General features: G+C 42.6%; 1 protein-coding gene across 1 annotated transcript in view; it reads right to left on the reverse strand.

Annotated features, from left to right (window-relative positions):
* LOC141127875 (F-box only protein 36-like) overlaps positions 1-15,337 on the reverse strand; it is a 61,957-nt gene extending 46,620 nt beyond the window's left edge. Inside the window, exons 1-2 of the mRNA XM_073614733.1 lie at positions 15,108-15,337; positions 13,946-14,054 (exon numbers count right to left, since the gene is read on the reverse strand). Coding sequence (XP_073470834.1) covers positions 13,946-14,054; positions 15,108-15,203 — 205 coding nt within the window. The 5' untranslated portion in view covers positions 15,204-15,337. The remainder of the gene's footprint in view (positions 1-13,945; positions 14,055-15,107) is intronic.
* Positions 15,338-17,410: the final 2,073 nt, after the last annotated feature.

The raw sequence follows: 17,410 nt of genomic DNA on the forward strand, positions 1-17,410 counted from the left end.
CTTGATACTTACGGGTTGCCTATCAAATGTCATCCCCGCCACCACCCCCTTTTTTGAACTGCCTGTGCATTTCCCAAAATTTCAAAGACTGTGTCTACTAATGAATGCTGGGAGAAAAATTGATTTTTTTGCTCACTCCAGTAGCTCATTAAGGGGCACAGATCCTGCACATCAGGTTGTATTTTTATTGCTGCCCATTTGCTATAGTTAAGATGATTCTGTAGAAGGTTTTCCTTTGAAAGTGCTGTTTTTTGTACTGCTTTACAACCGCCTAGAAGCAGCAGCATGTATCCAGAGGTTAAAGACTGTGTTCCCAATGAACTACGGATAAAATTACGATGTATAAATTATTGTTTTTTGCTTAGATGTATCCTGTAGGACATTGGGACCACTCAGTGTTCTCTGCACCGGGTGCTCTTCATTATGCAAATGTTATTATTATAATCCCCCTTATGTAGATATATAGTGGTTAACACCTTATTATTTTTGTTTCTTTAATTCAAGTACTCAGTCCACTGGGCGTTGTAGTCCCACATCACTCTCTCTATAAATTGAGGCTCTACTTTCCCATTGGGCAAAGGGGCACATTTGACGAAGGGCACATGCTCCAAAACGCATTACAGCCCCCACAATGTGATGCCACTTCCACTACTGTGCACTCCACGCTGCTTCTGGAAGCCAAGCCACCATCTTCTCGGTGACAGGTCCCACAGCTGATGGTCAGCATGGATTATTGAGAACACAGCCAAGCCACTGACACTAAGCACACAGAGTGGTTTTACTTGATGATGAGCCTGTTGTCTCTACAAATATTGTGAGTGTTTTTAACCCTTTTTCTCCACGCAATAAAATCAATACTGCACTTATTGACGCTTTCTCTCTATTTGTTTTGTGTCATTCAGTAGTGCTGGCAGCAACAAAAAAAAGTGCACTAAGGCCAAAAACAGATCTCATTATTCAGTTTCCACCTGAGCCTGGCTGCTGGGAGGGTATTTAGTTCCTACTCTACATTTCCCTCTAACTCCATGTTTTGCTTTGCTGCCAGATACTGCTAACCGTTTATCCTGTTCCTGATTTTGGTCGTGCTCTTTGCCTTGTACCCATACCCTGAATCCTGCTGGCTTGTTCCTACTCCCCCTTGTTCCTGATCCCAGTTTGGGATACATTATACAGGATTTATATAGCACCAACAGTTTGCAAAACCCTTAACAACGTGAGGCCTGACAGTACAGTTACAATATAATTCAGTACAAGAGGAATAAGAAGACCATGCTCGTTAGAGCTTACAATCTAATGATTAGAAATTTGAATCAATGTTCCTAACACAAAATATTTTGAGCAAAATTCTACTAGTGCATATCCAGAATATGGCTGAAATATAATAGTGTTGTTCAATTTGCTTGAATCAGATTGTTTAGTCCCTGTAGTGACCTTGTTCTCAACTCTGGTTTGGCTGCTCTAGTCACTATTAAACCCTGGCTGAACCTGACCTCAAGTAGCAATGAATGCTAAAGGTACATCTAAAAGAGGACTGCTACAGGCAAACTACACTTTGCATGGCCATGATCCATGATCTACTGCCAAGATGCTTATATTATAGCTGTCAGATCATGAACACCCGTGTAGACTGATCAATACATAAATGACATATAGGCGTCTTTAACATTGACTGTCCACCATATTTACACAATTATTTTTCCCAGAAGGGGCGAACAAAATTGAAACTCTTTGTAAGGCAACAGTTCAAACTTCCTCTCAATACTTCAGCTGGCATTAATCATTACTCCAAATTCAAGTGTTACTCGAGAAGTAAGTGCCCAGGCATGCCTTGACAATGTGACTCGTGCAAGGTTTTAGACCATTTGGATACAATAGACAGTAAACAAGAAGACTCTCATATTTGTATAAACAATATGTGTCTGCACTTGTAAGTTATGAGCATATTCATTACAGTGCAGGGGTTGAAATACTTTGGAAGTAGCCTGAATCACTGATGTTGTAATGTCCTGCTTTCACTGCTGCACTATGGCAACTGATACATTACAGTTCTGTGGCTAATGTAATATACCAGGCTACATCATTTACTTGTCAAAGATGCATTGAGAGTCTATCATGTTTGGCAATTAAATCATTATTATAACAGCTCAAACCTTGACAGTGTGGTTTGTAAGCAATATGTGTTAACATTTTCCAAATAACAGAATGACGTTTTAAATTCTGGCATAAAGAGCCAGTATTAAGTACATTTCTAAAAGTGAAGCAATGATGTTTTTTTTGGCTTGTATATCACTAATGTGTTATAATGTCCTATTCCATTGTAAACTATTAGCTGGTAACTTTATTAGTCGGAAAAACATCTTCTTTTAAACTTTTTGTTCTAATGCCATTTTGTTATGGGACTAGAAATTAACTAGGTTTAAGCAAATTTTGCTATGAGATCTATGGGGAAAGAGGAGGGGGTGGGGAATCTTCTCTTATACAATTCTGGTTATTTGTAGGGCTAATAGGCAAGCTATTATCAAACAAAAGGCATGGGAAGCAGAGCACTGCCATGGAAGATATAACAATGCCAACATTCAATATAAAAAAAAAAAAAAAAAACAGTATATCTCCCTACACACAGCTCTCCCTACCAATCCAAACACACACTGGCAATATGGCTGCTGTGAACCAACCCTTTATAGAAAGGGGCTGAGTTACTCATTCTTTCAAATTATTGGCTCTTGTAACTCAGCTGACCAGGGCAAAGGCTATGTATTGCATTATAGGCTTTTCTTTATTTCTGGTGTTGAATCCGCAAAGTTTTTGGCCAAACGTTTGCAAACGTTGTGAATCCTGGAGATTCACCATGAACCCAAAATAGCAGTGAACCCAAATCTCATCCATAGTCCTGACTTTCCCTGATTTCATGGCTAGCCTTGCGCACTGCCATTCTGCTTTCCAGTAGAGTGTAGTTACTGGCCACCACAGCTGTCTCAGTGGACAGGGAAATGACAGTTGTCAGGGCTTAACCAATCCAGAAAAGTCAGACACAGCAATAAAGTGAAACTAAATGGGAAAGGGATAAAATGAGACTTTCTGGCTAAAGCTAATATTAGCACACATCTTGTCGTGTCTGCCCTTACGCAGGATTTTCGAAGTTTGGATTAGAGCACAGCAACATTTTAAGATATGGTCAAGGAGAAACAAGTTAAAGTGATTGTAAGCTATTACCTTGTAAAACAACCCATTCAGTTTAAAATTGAAATGAAAAATGAAAACATTTGTGTATAGATATAATAAAAATTACAAAAACTTTTTTTCCCTTGTTTATAAAAGAGCACATTCCCTCTGTTCTCAGCTGCATAAGAGCTGGGGGAAGAAAAGAATCAGCACACTGATCTTCCCAGTGAATGGCTGTGCGGGGGGAAGGGTGTCTGGATAAGTCTGATCATTGGAGGAGAGCACATCGAGTTCCCAGCACAGCTAGAGACCTGGCCATGATGTGTTCTTCTGCTTAGTGTGGTCAGTTTTTCATAGGAAAGCAGAGGGACTGACAGGAACACTAGGGATTTCACGCAAAGGAAGAAATACAAAGAGAACAGGATACTTTTTCATACAAGCACATAGTACAGCAGGCACAAATCAAGAATATGAAATGTTGGGTTTACATACTCTTTAAGAATCTTTCTAGTCTTTTTACTTTCAAAACTTGGTGTGAGGCAATACGCAAGTGCTTAAGACTAAAGGGGACTTTCCATGTAATGGTATATGAAAATTGAACTTCCGCTGTCCAGACCCCCCCCCCCCCCCTTTGGTGTCACATTTGGCACCTTTCAAATGTCCCTGGACATATATAGAATGTATTAAGATAAGAAAACCTTCTGACTTTACAACCACTTTAAAGAATTTGTTATCTCAACACTTCATATTTCTGATATGTGGCTGCTGCACCATGTACCTGTACCAGAAAGTATCCTGTTCTCTTTGTATTGCATCCTTTGTGTGAAATCCCTGGTGTTTCTGCTAGTCCACTTGCTTTCCTGTTAAAAACTGACCACACCAAGCAGGAAAACACACTGAGGTCAGTTCTAGCTATGCTGGGAACTCAGTGTACTCTCCTCCAATGATCACATGCCACCCCCCCCCCCCCCCCTCGACAGCCAGTCACTGGGAAGCTCAGTGTACTGTTGATCCTCCTCCCAGTTTCTATGCAGCTGAGAACAGAGGGAACAGAGGGAATGCGATCACTTATAAAAAAGGGAAAAAAGTATTTATATTTATTGTTTTGCCTTTCATTTTTATTTTAACCACTTGAGCCCCGGACCATTATGCTGCTTAAGGACCAGAGGTCTTTTTCCAATTTGGCACTGCGTCGCTTTAACTGCTAATTGCGCGGTCATGCAATGCTGTACCCAAACGAAATTTGCGTCCTTTTCTTCCCACAAATAGAGCTTTCTTTTGATGGTATTTGATCACCTCTGCAGTTTTTATTTTTTGCGCTATAAATGGAAAAAGACCGAAAATTTTGAAAAAAAATGATATTTTCTACTTTTTGTTATAAAAAAAATCCAATAAACTAAATTTTAGTCATACATTTAGGCCAAAATGTATTCGGCCACATGTCTTTGGTAAAAAAAAATGTCAATAAGCATATATTTATTGGTTTGCGCAAAAGTTATAGCGTCTACAAACTAGGGTACATTTTCTGTAATTTACACAGCTTTTAGTTTATGACTGCCTATGTCATTTCTTGAGGTGCTAAAATGGCAGGGCAGTACAAAAACCCCCCAAATGACCCCATTTTGGAAAGTAGACACCCCAAGGAAATTGCTGAGAGGCATGTTGAACCCATTGAATATTTATTTTTTTTGTCCCAAGTGATTGAATAATGACAAAAAAAAAAAATATTTACAAAAAGTTGTCACTAAATGATATATTGCTCACACAGGCCATGGGCCTATGTGGAATTGCACCCCAAAATACATTCAGCTGCTTCTCCTGAGTATGGGGATACCACATGTGTGGGACTTTTTGGGAGCTTAGCCGCGTACGGGGCCCCGAAAACCAAGCACCGCCTTCAGGATTTCTAAGGGTGTAAATTTTTGATTTCACTCTTCACTGCCTATCACAGTTTCGGAGGCCATGGAATGCCCAGGTGGCACAAAACCCCCCCAAATGACCCCATTTTGGAAAGTAGACACCCCAAGCTATTTGCTGAGAGGCATATTGAGTCCATGGAATATTTTATATTTTGACACAAGTTGCGGGAAAGTGACACTTTTTTTTTTTTTTTTTGCACAAAGTTGTCACTAAATGATATATTGCTCACACAGGGCATGGGCATATGTGGAATTGCACCCCAAAATACATTTAGCTGCTTCTCCTGAGTATGGGGATACCACATGTGTGGGACTTTTTGGGAGCCTAGCCGCGTACGGGGCCCCGAAAACCAAGCACCGCCTTCAGGATTTCCAAGGGTGAAAATTTTTGATTTCACTCTTCACTGCCTATCACAGTTTCGGAGGCCATGGAATGCCCAGGTGGCACAAAACCCCCCCAAATGACCCCATTTTGGAAAGTAGACACCCCAAGCTATTTGCTGAGAGGCATATTGAGTCCATGGAATATTTTATATTTTGACACAAGTTGCGGGAAAGTGACACTTTTTTTTTTTTTTTTTTGCACAAAGTTGTCACTAAATGATATATTGCTCACACAGGCCATGGGCATATGTGGAATTGCACCCCAAAATACATTTAGCTGCTTCTCCTGAGTATGGGGATACCACATGTGTGGGACTTTTTGGGAGCCTAGCCGCGTACGGGGCCCCGAAAACCAAGCACCGCCTTCAGGATTTCCAAGGGTGAAAATTTTTGATTTCACTCTTCACTGCCTATCACAGTTTCGGAGGCCATGGAATGCCCAGGTGGCACAAACCCCCCCCCCAAATGACCCCATTTTGGAAAGTAGACACCCCAAGCTATTTGCTGAGAGGCATGGTGAGTATTTTGCAGCTCTCATTTGTTTTTGAAAATGAAGAAAGACAAGAAAAAACTTTTTTATTTTTCTTTTTTCAATTTTCAAAACTTTGTGACAAAAAGTGAGGTCTGCAAAATACTCACTATACCTCTCAGCAAATAGCTTTGGGTGTCTACTTTCCAAAATGGGGTCATTTGGGGGGGTTTTGTGCCACCTGGGCTTTCCATGGCCTCCGAAACTGTGATAGGCAGTGAAGAGTGAAATCAAAAATTCACGCCCTTAGAAAGCCTGAAGGCGGTGCTTGGTTTTCGGGGTCCCGTAAGCGGCTAGGCTCCCAAAAAGTCTCACACATGTGGTATCCCCGTACTCAGGAGAAGCAGCAGAATGTATTTTGGGGTGTAATTTCACATATTCCCATGGCATGTTTGAGCAATATATCATTTAGTGACAACTTTGTGCAAAAAAAAAAAAAAAAATTTGTCTCTTTCCCGCAACTTGTGTCGCAATATAAAATATTCCATGGACTCGACATGCCTCTCAGCAAATAGCTTGGGGTGTCTACTTTCCAAAATGGGGTCATTTGGGGGGGTTTTGAACTGTCCTGGCATTTTATGCACAACATTTAGAAGCTTATGTCACACATCACCCACTCTTCTAACCACTTGAAGACAAAGCCCTTTCTGACACTCATTGTTTACATGAAAAAGTTATTTTTTTTTTGCAAAAAAATTACTTTGAACCCCCAAACATTATATATTTTTTTAAAGCAAATGCCCTACAGATTAAAATGGTGGGTGTTTCATTTTTTTTTTTCACACAGTATTTGCGCAGCGATTTTTCAAACGCATTTTTTGGGGAAAAAACACACTTTTTTAAATTTTAATGCACTAAAACACACTATATTGCCCAAATGTTTGATGAAATAAAAAAGATGATCTTAGGCCGAGTACATGGATACCAAACATGACATGCTTTAAAATTGCGCACAAACGTGCAGTGGCAACAAAATAAATGCATTTTTAAAAGCCTTTAAAAGCCTTTACAGGTTACCACTTTAGATTTACAGAGGAGGTCTACTGCAAAAATTACTGCCCTCGATCTGACCTTCGCGGCGATACCTCACATGCATGGTGCAATTGCTGTTTACGTTTGACGACAGACCGCCGTATGCGTTCGCCTTAGCGTGAGAGCAGGGGGCGACAGGGGTGCTTTTTTTTTTTTTTTTTTTTTCTTTATTATTTTTTTGCTTTTTTATCTTATTTTTAAACTGTTCCTTTCATTTTTTTTTTTAATCATTTTTATTGTTATCTCGGGGAATGTAAATATCCCCTATGATAGCAATAGGTAGTGACAGGTACTCTTTTTTGAAAAAATTGGGGTCTATTAGACCCTAGATCTCTCCTCTGCCCTCAAAGCATCTGATGACACCAAGATCGGTGTGATAAAATGCTTCCCCAATTTCCCAATGGCGCTATTTACATCCGGCGAAATCTAAGTCATAAAATGCTCGTAGCTTCCGGTTTCTTAGGCCATAGAGATGTTTGGAGCCACTCTGGTCTCTCATCAGCTCTATGGTCAGCTGGCTGAATCACCGGCTGCATTCTCAGGTTCCCTGTTGAGACAGGAGAGCCAGAGAAAAACACGGAAGACGGTGGGGGGGCATTCCCTCCCACGGCTTGTAAAAGCAGTCTAGAGGCTAATTAGCCACTAGGATTGCTTTTACATGAAAGCCGACCGCTGGCTGAAAAGAATGATACCAAGATGATACCTAAACCTGCAGGCATCATTCTGGTATAACCATTCAAAGTCGTGAATGGTGTACCTGAAGACAAAAAAAATGGTTAACAATAAAGCACAGTAAACGGTAAAGTATAAAAAATTGCATACCTGAAAAGCAAACATGATAAAACATAATAACAATAAAACATTGCAGAATAGAATACAGTAAAAAAGAGCAGAACAAGAGAGAGAGAATAGAGAGAGAGAGAACAATAAAACGACAACTATTTTTTTTTATTTTATATATATTTTTTTTTTTTACACTTTTTTTGTAACTAACTTTTATAACGGTAACCGGTTCCAGGTTCGGGTCTCTCAAAATGCGATGGCATCTTGGGAGACCCTGTGAAAGTGTGCCTAGTCTGTGCAATGCTGTACCCTACCCTAATACTCAACTAGTGTATGGTAGCGTTCAAAACATTCACCAATGCAAAGACCAGGATTGTCAGGACAGGAGGGACAATAATAGCGGGTGTCACGCCTATATTCGCGCTTGCTGCAGACACGACATCTTTTTTGGGGGTTCGTTGGGTAGGGGTACTCGGGAGGACATAAAGAAAATGCCTCTCATGCAGCCGACTGCATTTGGTGGGGATGTGAATGGGGGAAGTACGGGCGCTGCAGAAGCGGTGGGTTCCCAATTAGGATTGGCGAATGCAGCAGGAAGGGCACTATGGGCACGACGGGCCTGTGTTTGTCTTCTTGGTGGCAGCGGGACACTACTTGTGCTTGCCACCTCACCAGCTTGAACTGCACTTATGGGACTCGCCACGTCACCAAGTGTTACTGCAGTGCTGGTTTGACTACGACCGGGGTGTACTAGGCCGCTGGCGCTTGCCAGTTCAATAAAAAGCTACCAAAAAAACTGTTAGCGATCGCAGGGATCAGGCCTGACTCTGCGAACGCTGCAGTTATGCGTTAAGTGTTTTGTAAGTGACAGTGATCGATCGATACTGCACTTGGGTGGGCTGGGCTGGGCTGGGCCGGGCGGAGGGGCAAAATGCAGGTGCTAGCAGGTATCTGGGCTGATCCCGCTAACACTGCGTTTTTGGGAACCCTAAACTGCTGGGGACGCCAGTATAGATCTGATCGGATCAGATATTGATCCGTTCAGATACTATACCACTAAGGGAGGTGTACGGTGCGTGCGTGGGTGTTAGCGGTACTGGCGCTAATCTGACGCTGCTTGGGGCTGGTGCTTGCCAGTTCACCAAAATACTACCAAAAAAACTGTTAGCGATCGCAGGGATCAGGCCTGACTCTGCGAACGCTGCAGTTATGCGTTTAGTGTTTTGTAAGTGTCAGTGATCGATCGATACTGCACTTGGGTGGGCTGGGCTGGGCCGGGCAGAGGGGCAAAACGCAGGTGCTAGCAGGTATCTGGGCTGATCCCGCTAACACTGCGTTTTTGGGAACCCTAAATTGCTGGGGACGCTAGTATAGATCTGATCGGATCAGATATTGATCCGATCAGATACTATACCACTAAGGGAGCTGTACGGTGCGTGCGTGGATGTTAGCGCTACTGGCGCTAACCTGACGCTGCCTGGGGCTGGTGCTTGCCAGTTCACCAAAATGCTACCAAAAAACTGTTAGCGATCGCAGGGATCAGGCCTGACTCTGCGAACGCTGCAGTTATGCGTTTAGTGTTTTGTAAGTGTCAGTGATCGATACTGCACTTGGGTGGGCTGGGCTGGGCCGGGCGGAGGGGCAAAACGCAGGTGCTAGCAGGTATCTGGGCTGATCCCGCTAACACTGCGTTTTTGGGAACCCTAAACTGCTGGGGACGCTAGTATAGATCTGATCGGATCAGATATTGATCCGATCAGATACTATACCACTAAGGGAGCTGTACGGTGCGTGCGTGGGTGTTAGCGCTACTGGCGCTAACCTGACGCTGCCTGGGGCTGGTGCTTGCCAGTTCACCAAAATGCTACCAAAAAAACTGTTAGCGATCGCAGGGTTCAGGCCTGACTCTGCGAACACTGCAGTTATGCGTTTAGTGTTTTGTAAGTGACAGTGATCGATCGATACTGCACTTGGGCTGGGCCGGGCGGAGGGGCAAAACGCAGGTGCTAGCAGGTATCTGGGCTGATCCCGCTAACACTGTGTTTTTGGGAACCCTAAACTGCTGGGGACGCTAGTATAGATCTGATCGGATCAGATATTGATTCGATCAGATACTATACCACTAAGGGAGGCGTATGCTGCGTGCGTGGGTGTTAGCGGTACTGGCGCTAATCTGACGCTGCCTGGGGCGGCGCATATCACCGCCGGGCGATCAGGGGGCTAAACCTTTATTCGGTAATAAACGGCGGGTGCCCTGACACTATAAAAAATAAACAAACTAACCAGCGTCACCCGTAACAGTTATACGGTGATCAGTGGTGAAAGGGTTAACTAGGGGGCAATCAAGGGGTTAAAACATTTATTAGATAGTATATGGGGGTCCCTGACGCTATAAAACGCTGACGGCGAACCTAAATATTTACCTCACTAACTAGCGTCACCAGCGACACTAATACAGCGATCAGAAAAATGATCGCTTAGTGACACTGGTGACAGGGGGTGATCAAGGGGTTAAAACTTTATTAGGGGGGGTTAGGGGGGTATCCTAGACCTACAGGGGGGTAATACTAACTGTCCCAACACTGTAACTGTCACAAACTGACACCATGCAGTAATCAGAAAAAAAAACAAAAAAACAAAAAAAAAAAAACTGCTGGTGTCAGTTTGTGACAGGGGGGGGGGATCGGGGGGCGATTGTGTTGTGCACTCACATACCTGTCTTCTCTCCTCGGGCCGGAACGGAAATTACCGAGCCGAGGAGAGATGACATCATTTCCTTTGCTGCTGTTTAGCATACAGCAGCAAAGGAATGTTCTCATTGGCCGGCGGCGATCGCGAGGGGGGGGCCACGAACGGATGGCCTCCCCCTCATCTCTGATCGCCGGGGGACAAAAGACGACCGCCTCGGGCACCGGGGGGGGTCCGATCGGACCCCCCACCCGCGGAAGGCAAATCACGTATATGTACGTGATTTTGCCTGTCCGTGCCACCTTGCCGACGTAAATCGGCGTGAGGCGGTCGTCAAGTGGTTAAACTGAATTACCTGTTTTACAAGGTGATCGTTTACTCACTTTAATAATGGAACATACCACAAATCAATCTAAGCTTGTCATGTACATTAGAATGCAATGTGACTCTTAACCGCTTGCCGACCGCCGCACGAACATTTACGTCGGCAGAATGGCACGGACAGGCAAATGGGCGTACAGGTACGTCCCTTTAAATTTGTCACCATGTGGTCGCGCGCTCGCTCTGTGAGAGTGATCGCGGGTCCCGCGGACTTGATTTCCGTGAGGATACCCGCGATCGTCTCACGGAGAGGAAGAACGGGGAAATGCTGATGTAAACAAGCATTTCACCGTTCTGCATAGTGACACTGACACTGATCACCGCTCCCTGTGATCGGGAGCGGTGATTAGTGTCGTGTGACGCGTAGCCCATCCCCCCCACAGTTAGAATCACTCCCTAGGACACACTTAACCCCTGCAGCGCCCCCTCCTGGTTAACCCCTTGACTGCCAGTCACATTTACACAGTAATCAACCTTCTTGATCCCCTTCAATCTGGATTTCGCCCTCAACACTCCACAGAAACTGCTCTTTTAAAACTCACAAATGACCTAACTGCAAAAACCAACGGACACTATTGTGTACTCCTACTTCTGGACCTTTCAGCTGCCTTTGACACGGTTGACCACCCCCTCCTCCTCAAAAAACTTTACTCCCTTGGTCTCCGTGACTGTGCTCTTCAGTGGCTCTCATCCTACCTATCCCAACGCACCTTCAGTGTCACTTACAATTCTACTTCCTTCACTCCTCTTCCCTTCTCCGTCGGGGTCCCCCAAGGTTCTGTTCTTGGACCTCTTTAATTTTCAACCTACACCTCTTCCCTGGGTCAGCTGATAGCCTCTCACGGCTTTCAATATCATTTCTACGCTGACGACACACAACTCTATCTCTCCACCCCTCAACTTACTCCATCAGTCTCCTTGCGCATCACTAACTTACTAACAGACATATCTGTATGGATGTCACACCACTTCCTCAAACTCAACTTGTCCAAAACTGAGCTTATATTTCCTCCCCCACGTGCCTCTTCCCCTGACTTATCTGTCAAGAGCAATGGCACAATCATCCACCCATCCCCACATGTCAGCATGCTAGGTGTTATCCTGGACTCTGAACTCTCCTTTCGGCCCCACATCCAATCACTTTCCAAGGCTTGCCACCTCAACCTCCGCAACATCTCTAAACTACGTCCCTTTCTAACCAATGAAAGCACAAAGCTCCTGATTCACTCCCTGGTTATCTCTCGCCTTGACTACTGCAACTCCCTCCTCATTGGCTTACCTTTAAATAGACTATCCCACCTTCAGTCCATCATGAATGCTGCTGCCAGACTCATCCACCTTACAAACCGCACAGTGTCTGCTACCCCTCTCAGCCAATCCCTCCACTGGCTGCCACTTGCCCAACAAATTAAATTCAAAATACCAACAATAAGTTACAAAGCCATCCACAACTCTGCCCCAGCTACATCACTAGCCTAGTCTCAAAATACCAACCTAATCGCCCTCTTCGTTCCTCCCAAGACCTCCTGCTCTCTAGCTCCCTCATCACCTTCTCCCATATCCGCCTCCAGGACTTCTCCCGAGCCTCGCCCATCCTCTGGAATTCACTACCCCAATCTGTCAGACTGTCTCCAAATTTATCCACTTTTAGGCGATCCTTGAAAACTTTCCTCTTCAGAGAAACCTATCCTGCCTCCATCTAACAACTGCACTATTTTCTCCATTAGCTCATACCCCACAGCTATTACCCTTTTGTATAACTTGACCCTTCCTCCTAGATTGTAAGCTCTAACGAGCAGGGCTCTGATTCCTCCTGTATTGAATTGTATTGTAATTGTACTGTCTGCCCTAATGTTGTAAAGCGCTGCATAAACTGTCAGCGCTATATAAATCCTGTATTATAATAATAATAATAATAATCAATGCATTTTGAATCGCACTGATCGCTGTATAAATGTCAATGGTCCCAAAATAGCGCCAAAAGTGTCCGATCTGTCCGCCATAATGTCGCAGTCACGATAAAAATCGTTGATCGCCGCCATTACTAGTAAAAAAAAATTATTAATAAAAATGCCATAAAACTATCCCCTATTTTGTAGACGCTATAACTTTTGCGCAAACCAATCAATAAACACTTATTGCGATTTTTTTACCAAAAATATATAGAAGAATACGTATTGGCCTAAACTAAGGAAAAAAAGATTTTTTAATATATTTTTTGGGGATATTTATTATAGCAAAAAGTAAAAAATATTGCTTTTTTTTCAAAATTGTTGCTTTTAGTTTTGTTTATAGCGCAAAAAATAAAAACCGCAGAGGTGATCAAATACCACCAAAAGAAAGCTCTATTTGTGGGGAAAAAAGGATGTCAATTTTGTTTGGGAGCCATGTCGCACGACCGTGCAATTGTCAGTTAAAGCGATGCAGTGCCGAATTGCAAAAAACGCTCTGGTCTTTGGCCAGCCAAATGGTCCGGGACTTAGGTGGTTAAAGATGTTTATTTTCCAACATACTGTACATGTAGACCTATATATATATATATAGATATATATATATATATATATATCTATATATATATATATATATAGACATGCTGCCAAAAGATAATTTTTAATAATAGAAAAGTAACTGTAATATATATAGGAGACTGTATTAGGGCACTCTTCTCCCTTCCAGGTAATGATATATTCAGTATTGTAGCCGTAGATAGGTTCTACATGTTAGCCATTGATTTTATCAAAAGATCTTTATTTTGCTAATATAAATATAGACTTGATTTCTCTTATTTTCTCAGCATGCATGTTTATGTGCACTGCTGGTACCCGTAGCTCCATTATTATTTTTCTTGATAGAACCCCAAGAAAATATGACTTTAATGTCTATATGCAGTGACCTAAGCTAGCACATAAACAGGATGTTTATTGTCTGGTTCTATTAAAAACCCAGATATTGGGCCATAGGAAACAGTCTCTATGGATACCATTAATCACAGAACAAATTAAGATTATAAACTTCTGGTCACTGTAAAACTGCTAGATTCATTTAGCCTTGTCATTCTATGGCTTACTGTGCATTGTGGTCATTTGCAGGAATTCACTGTGTGTTTTCTTTATTTCCCAAGGCAGCATTTTTCTGTGCTCAGTCCGTGCTGAAATCTTCCAGGATCTTAAAATAATCTAGGAAAAATCAGATCAGTTAAATAACAATTAAGAATTTACTTTTGTAGAAGTGAGAAGAGGGTACCCAAACACAGTACGATGCTCCTTCTTTCAGAATATACAATTACATCTCTCGGCATCAATGGCTACTATGTTACCATGAATGCAATTGGTATACTGCAGTGGTATACTGCAGTGTTAGTTATCATTTCAGATTGGCACGGGATTAAATGATATGGTTGTATGTGAAGCTGAAATCAGGCTTGCAATGGAAGTTGTTGTTCTTCTGTAAGTTGTTGAAGGGGAAATCTTTAGGTGGATTTACAGTAGAGAGAGAGTTTAAGGTGGGTATTACCAGTACATTGGTATTTACTAGTGGTCCGAAGAGAAGGCAGGAGGCAGAGCCTTACAGAAAGTTGTATCATTCATACAACCACATAATCATAAGGATTCATAAAGGCCATAAGTAAAAATGCATTACTTAAAAGTGTTTTTGTAGGCAAAATATTTGTGTGCCATATTTATCTGTTCACTTTGCCCTTTAAAAGGTTGATGTCAAAAAGCCGCATTAACATTAGTAATTACAAAAGGCAAATAATCTCTAAAGTTACGTTGGTGTCATCTACCAAAGGGAATAGTATAAAACAAATATCTAGTTCCCTCTTAAAAGGAACTAATTAAGACTGTGCTGTGCAAGAATCTTTATTGACTTTGCCTGTAAATGACTCTTCAGCTGACCTCACAAACTGTCTTCTACCTCCTGAGTGTACTTTGTGGTCAGCTATCAACCTTTAGATGACCCTCTACCGCCTGAGTAAAATTAATGAGTCAGACAGCAAGTACGGCTAAATAAGAGAGGAGAAAGTTAAATATTTTATCGTTAAGCCTGCACAGATATAATAATTTTTATTATTATTATTTAAATATAATACATTTACTTCATTGTGTTATAGCTTAAAAATATCTAATTGCCATTATAGGCAGCACTTTGCACCATTTCATTGCTTGTTGCAGGTTAATTCAATACTGAGGTTGGCTAATACATATTATAAAATTAAGTAAAGCCCTTACCTCTTTTTTCGTTATGACAAAATGATGAAAATCTTTGCTAGGAGCAGGAGCCTGGCACTGAATTTCATACAAGGTTTCTTGTAGAAGAGATGCCATAGGAATAAATGTGTTATCTGCTGCAAATCTTTGTGGTTTATATAGGCTTGTGCTCAATGTGTACTGAGATCTAGTACTTCAGGCTGTTCTCTTCACGTGGTCTGGCAAATTGAAGTTGACTTGGGAGCATTGTATTCTTGGGTTCCGCCTGCTGAATACAAGTGCTAATCTTTTATTCACTAAGCAAAGCTTACTTTGTTTACAGAGAAACCTGCTCTGTTCCTGGCAAGGGGACAATAAATGGATATCCAGACCTTTATGAAAACCTAAAGACATATTAAACTTTACAATGTAACAGCTTTTAGCCTTATTATTGAAAATGAGGCATAATCCTTTGTCAAAAAGAACATGAATTTTCATAATGACTTACTAGCACATAAGATCAGTCGTTTCATGACAGGTGTATTTGTACATGCTTTTACATGATCCCTATACACAAATGAAATTAGAATTATTCTTTATTTAACACATTTATATAGTGCAAATATGTTTTTTTCCTAACACTTTACAAAGAACATCTAACCATTTACTTTAGTCCCTGCCCAAGAAGGAGTTCACAGTTCAGGGTCAATACCAAAGTTATATAAAGGTAGGATCTTGCTAAAGGCAATGTGTAATTAAAGATTTCAGACTGCCGCCCAACCTTCCACAGCCATCCTGCCAGGTCCCCAATGTAGATGTTTCTGCACAGTTCCTTTGGTGGAATAGTGTACTGTATACTTACGGGTTGCTCAGTCTGTGTTGGTATACCTAGATCTGAGCCGCAGGGAGAATAGGGTGACAGTTTTTCCTGCTAATTAAGGAGCTAAGTGTACTGAGTATGAGAACTGTTTTTTCAGCCTCTCTCCCTCCAGCTCTGATGTGTAATTTTGGTGACTGTTCTTGTTGTAGGTATCATACCAAAGCTGGCCAGCTAAATTCAGCCAGTTCAGCAGCCATTCCCACATAGAGAAGTGGATCTAAGGTTCGACTTCTCTCGAACAGGAATGGTTGACCATTTTCATTCGATTAGCACTGCAGCCAGCACTGTAGGACTGATCAGTGTAATCTGATAGCAGAAGAGTTCCCACTGTCAAAATATAATGGCACAACAGGCAGGATTCCTTCATCCACCTCAAGTGTGTGGATGGGAGAATTTCTTCTTTTTTTTTTTAAAGTTGGCTGGCTGAGCAAAAAAAAAAGCAATGCATCGATGAGTTGTTTGCGGTGGGTGTGCAACAGAACAGTTGACTTGGTGGACAAAATATAAAACCAACCTGGCCTAACATGGCAATTTCTACATCACTATATTGAGAATATGTATGAATCTTTTGTAGCAAGGTCTCCAGCCTCCTTCAGTCTAATGAGAACCTCCAGAGCCAGAGATAGCTGACATCCTTCTGTATATGGTGGGTTGTGAGACACTTCTTGAATGCAAAATAGATGTTTATTTCTCTTGCAAACTTTTATGGGGGAAAGAGGGTTAGGGCCAGGACACCCTTGAGTAGTTGCAAGTTCAATTAGCAGACTCCGAGACTTCAATAGGAGGACAGCCACTCAGGGAAAGGCCTCCAGCAAGAAGCCACATCTGCACATGCAGGAATTCTGTCTCCTCTGGTAACAGGCTGCTCTGCAAGCGTCACCTCCACTTGCTGGGTCCCTGACTTGATCACCGCCTGAAGTTTCCAGACTCTCCACCATGCCCGTTCGGTGAGAATACTGCTCCGGTACTTGCTTCAGTTACTCACTATGGTCCCTGTTAATAAGGTGGTTGGGCCCTTAGTGGCGACAGCTTCCCCTCTACCTCCGACCACTGACAGGTTCTCCAGCCAGCCAGCAGAACCGTCACTTCTGGTTGTACTGCAAGCCGCAGTCTCAACCTTGCACTGCTCTCTTGCTTCTGGATAGGCCCTCAGACAGCCTTGCAGCCAAATGCCCCCAGGATAGGCCCAATCTCCGGCCTAGCAACCTGGGGCAACACGACACACAACCACCCAGACAGCGGTCCAGGTGGCACAGAACACAGATCATCTGTCTCCACCGAAATATATAGGCTCTCCCAGCAGGCCAAGGAATTTAGGAAAACCCTTGCCCATTGGCTGAGATACCCCATATACCCATAACCTGACCTTGAGTTGCCCTTCTCACATCTAGTACCACGAAGTACCCGGCCACCTAGTGGTAGAAGAGAAAGGTGCAACAAGGCCAAACTTAGGGAGAAATCAATA

Source organism: Aquarana catesbeiana, linkage group LG02 (assembly GCF_042186555.1).
Source record: "Aquarana catesbeiana isolate 2022-GZ linkage group LG02, ASM4218655v1, whole genome shotgun sequence".
Lineage (NCBI taxonomy): Eukaryota > Metazoa > Chordata > Amphibia > Anura > Ranidae > Aquarana > Aquarana catesbeiana.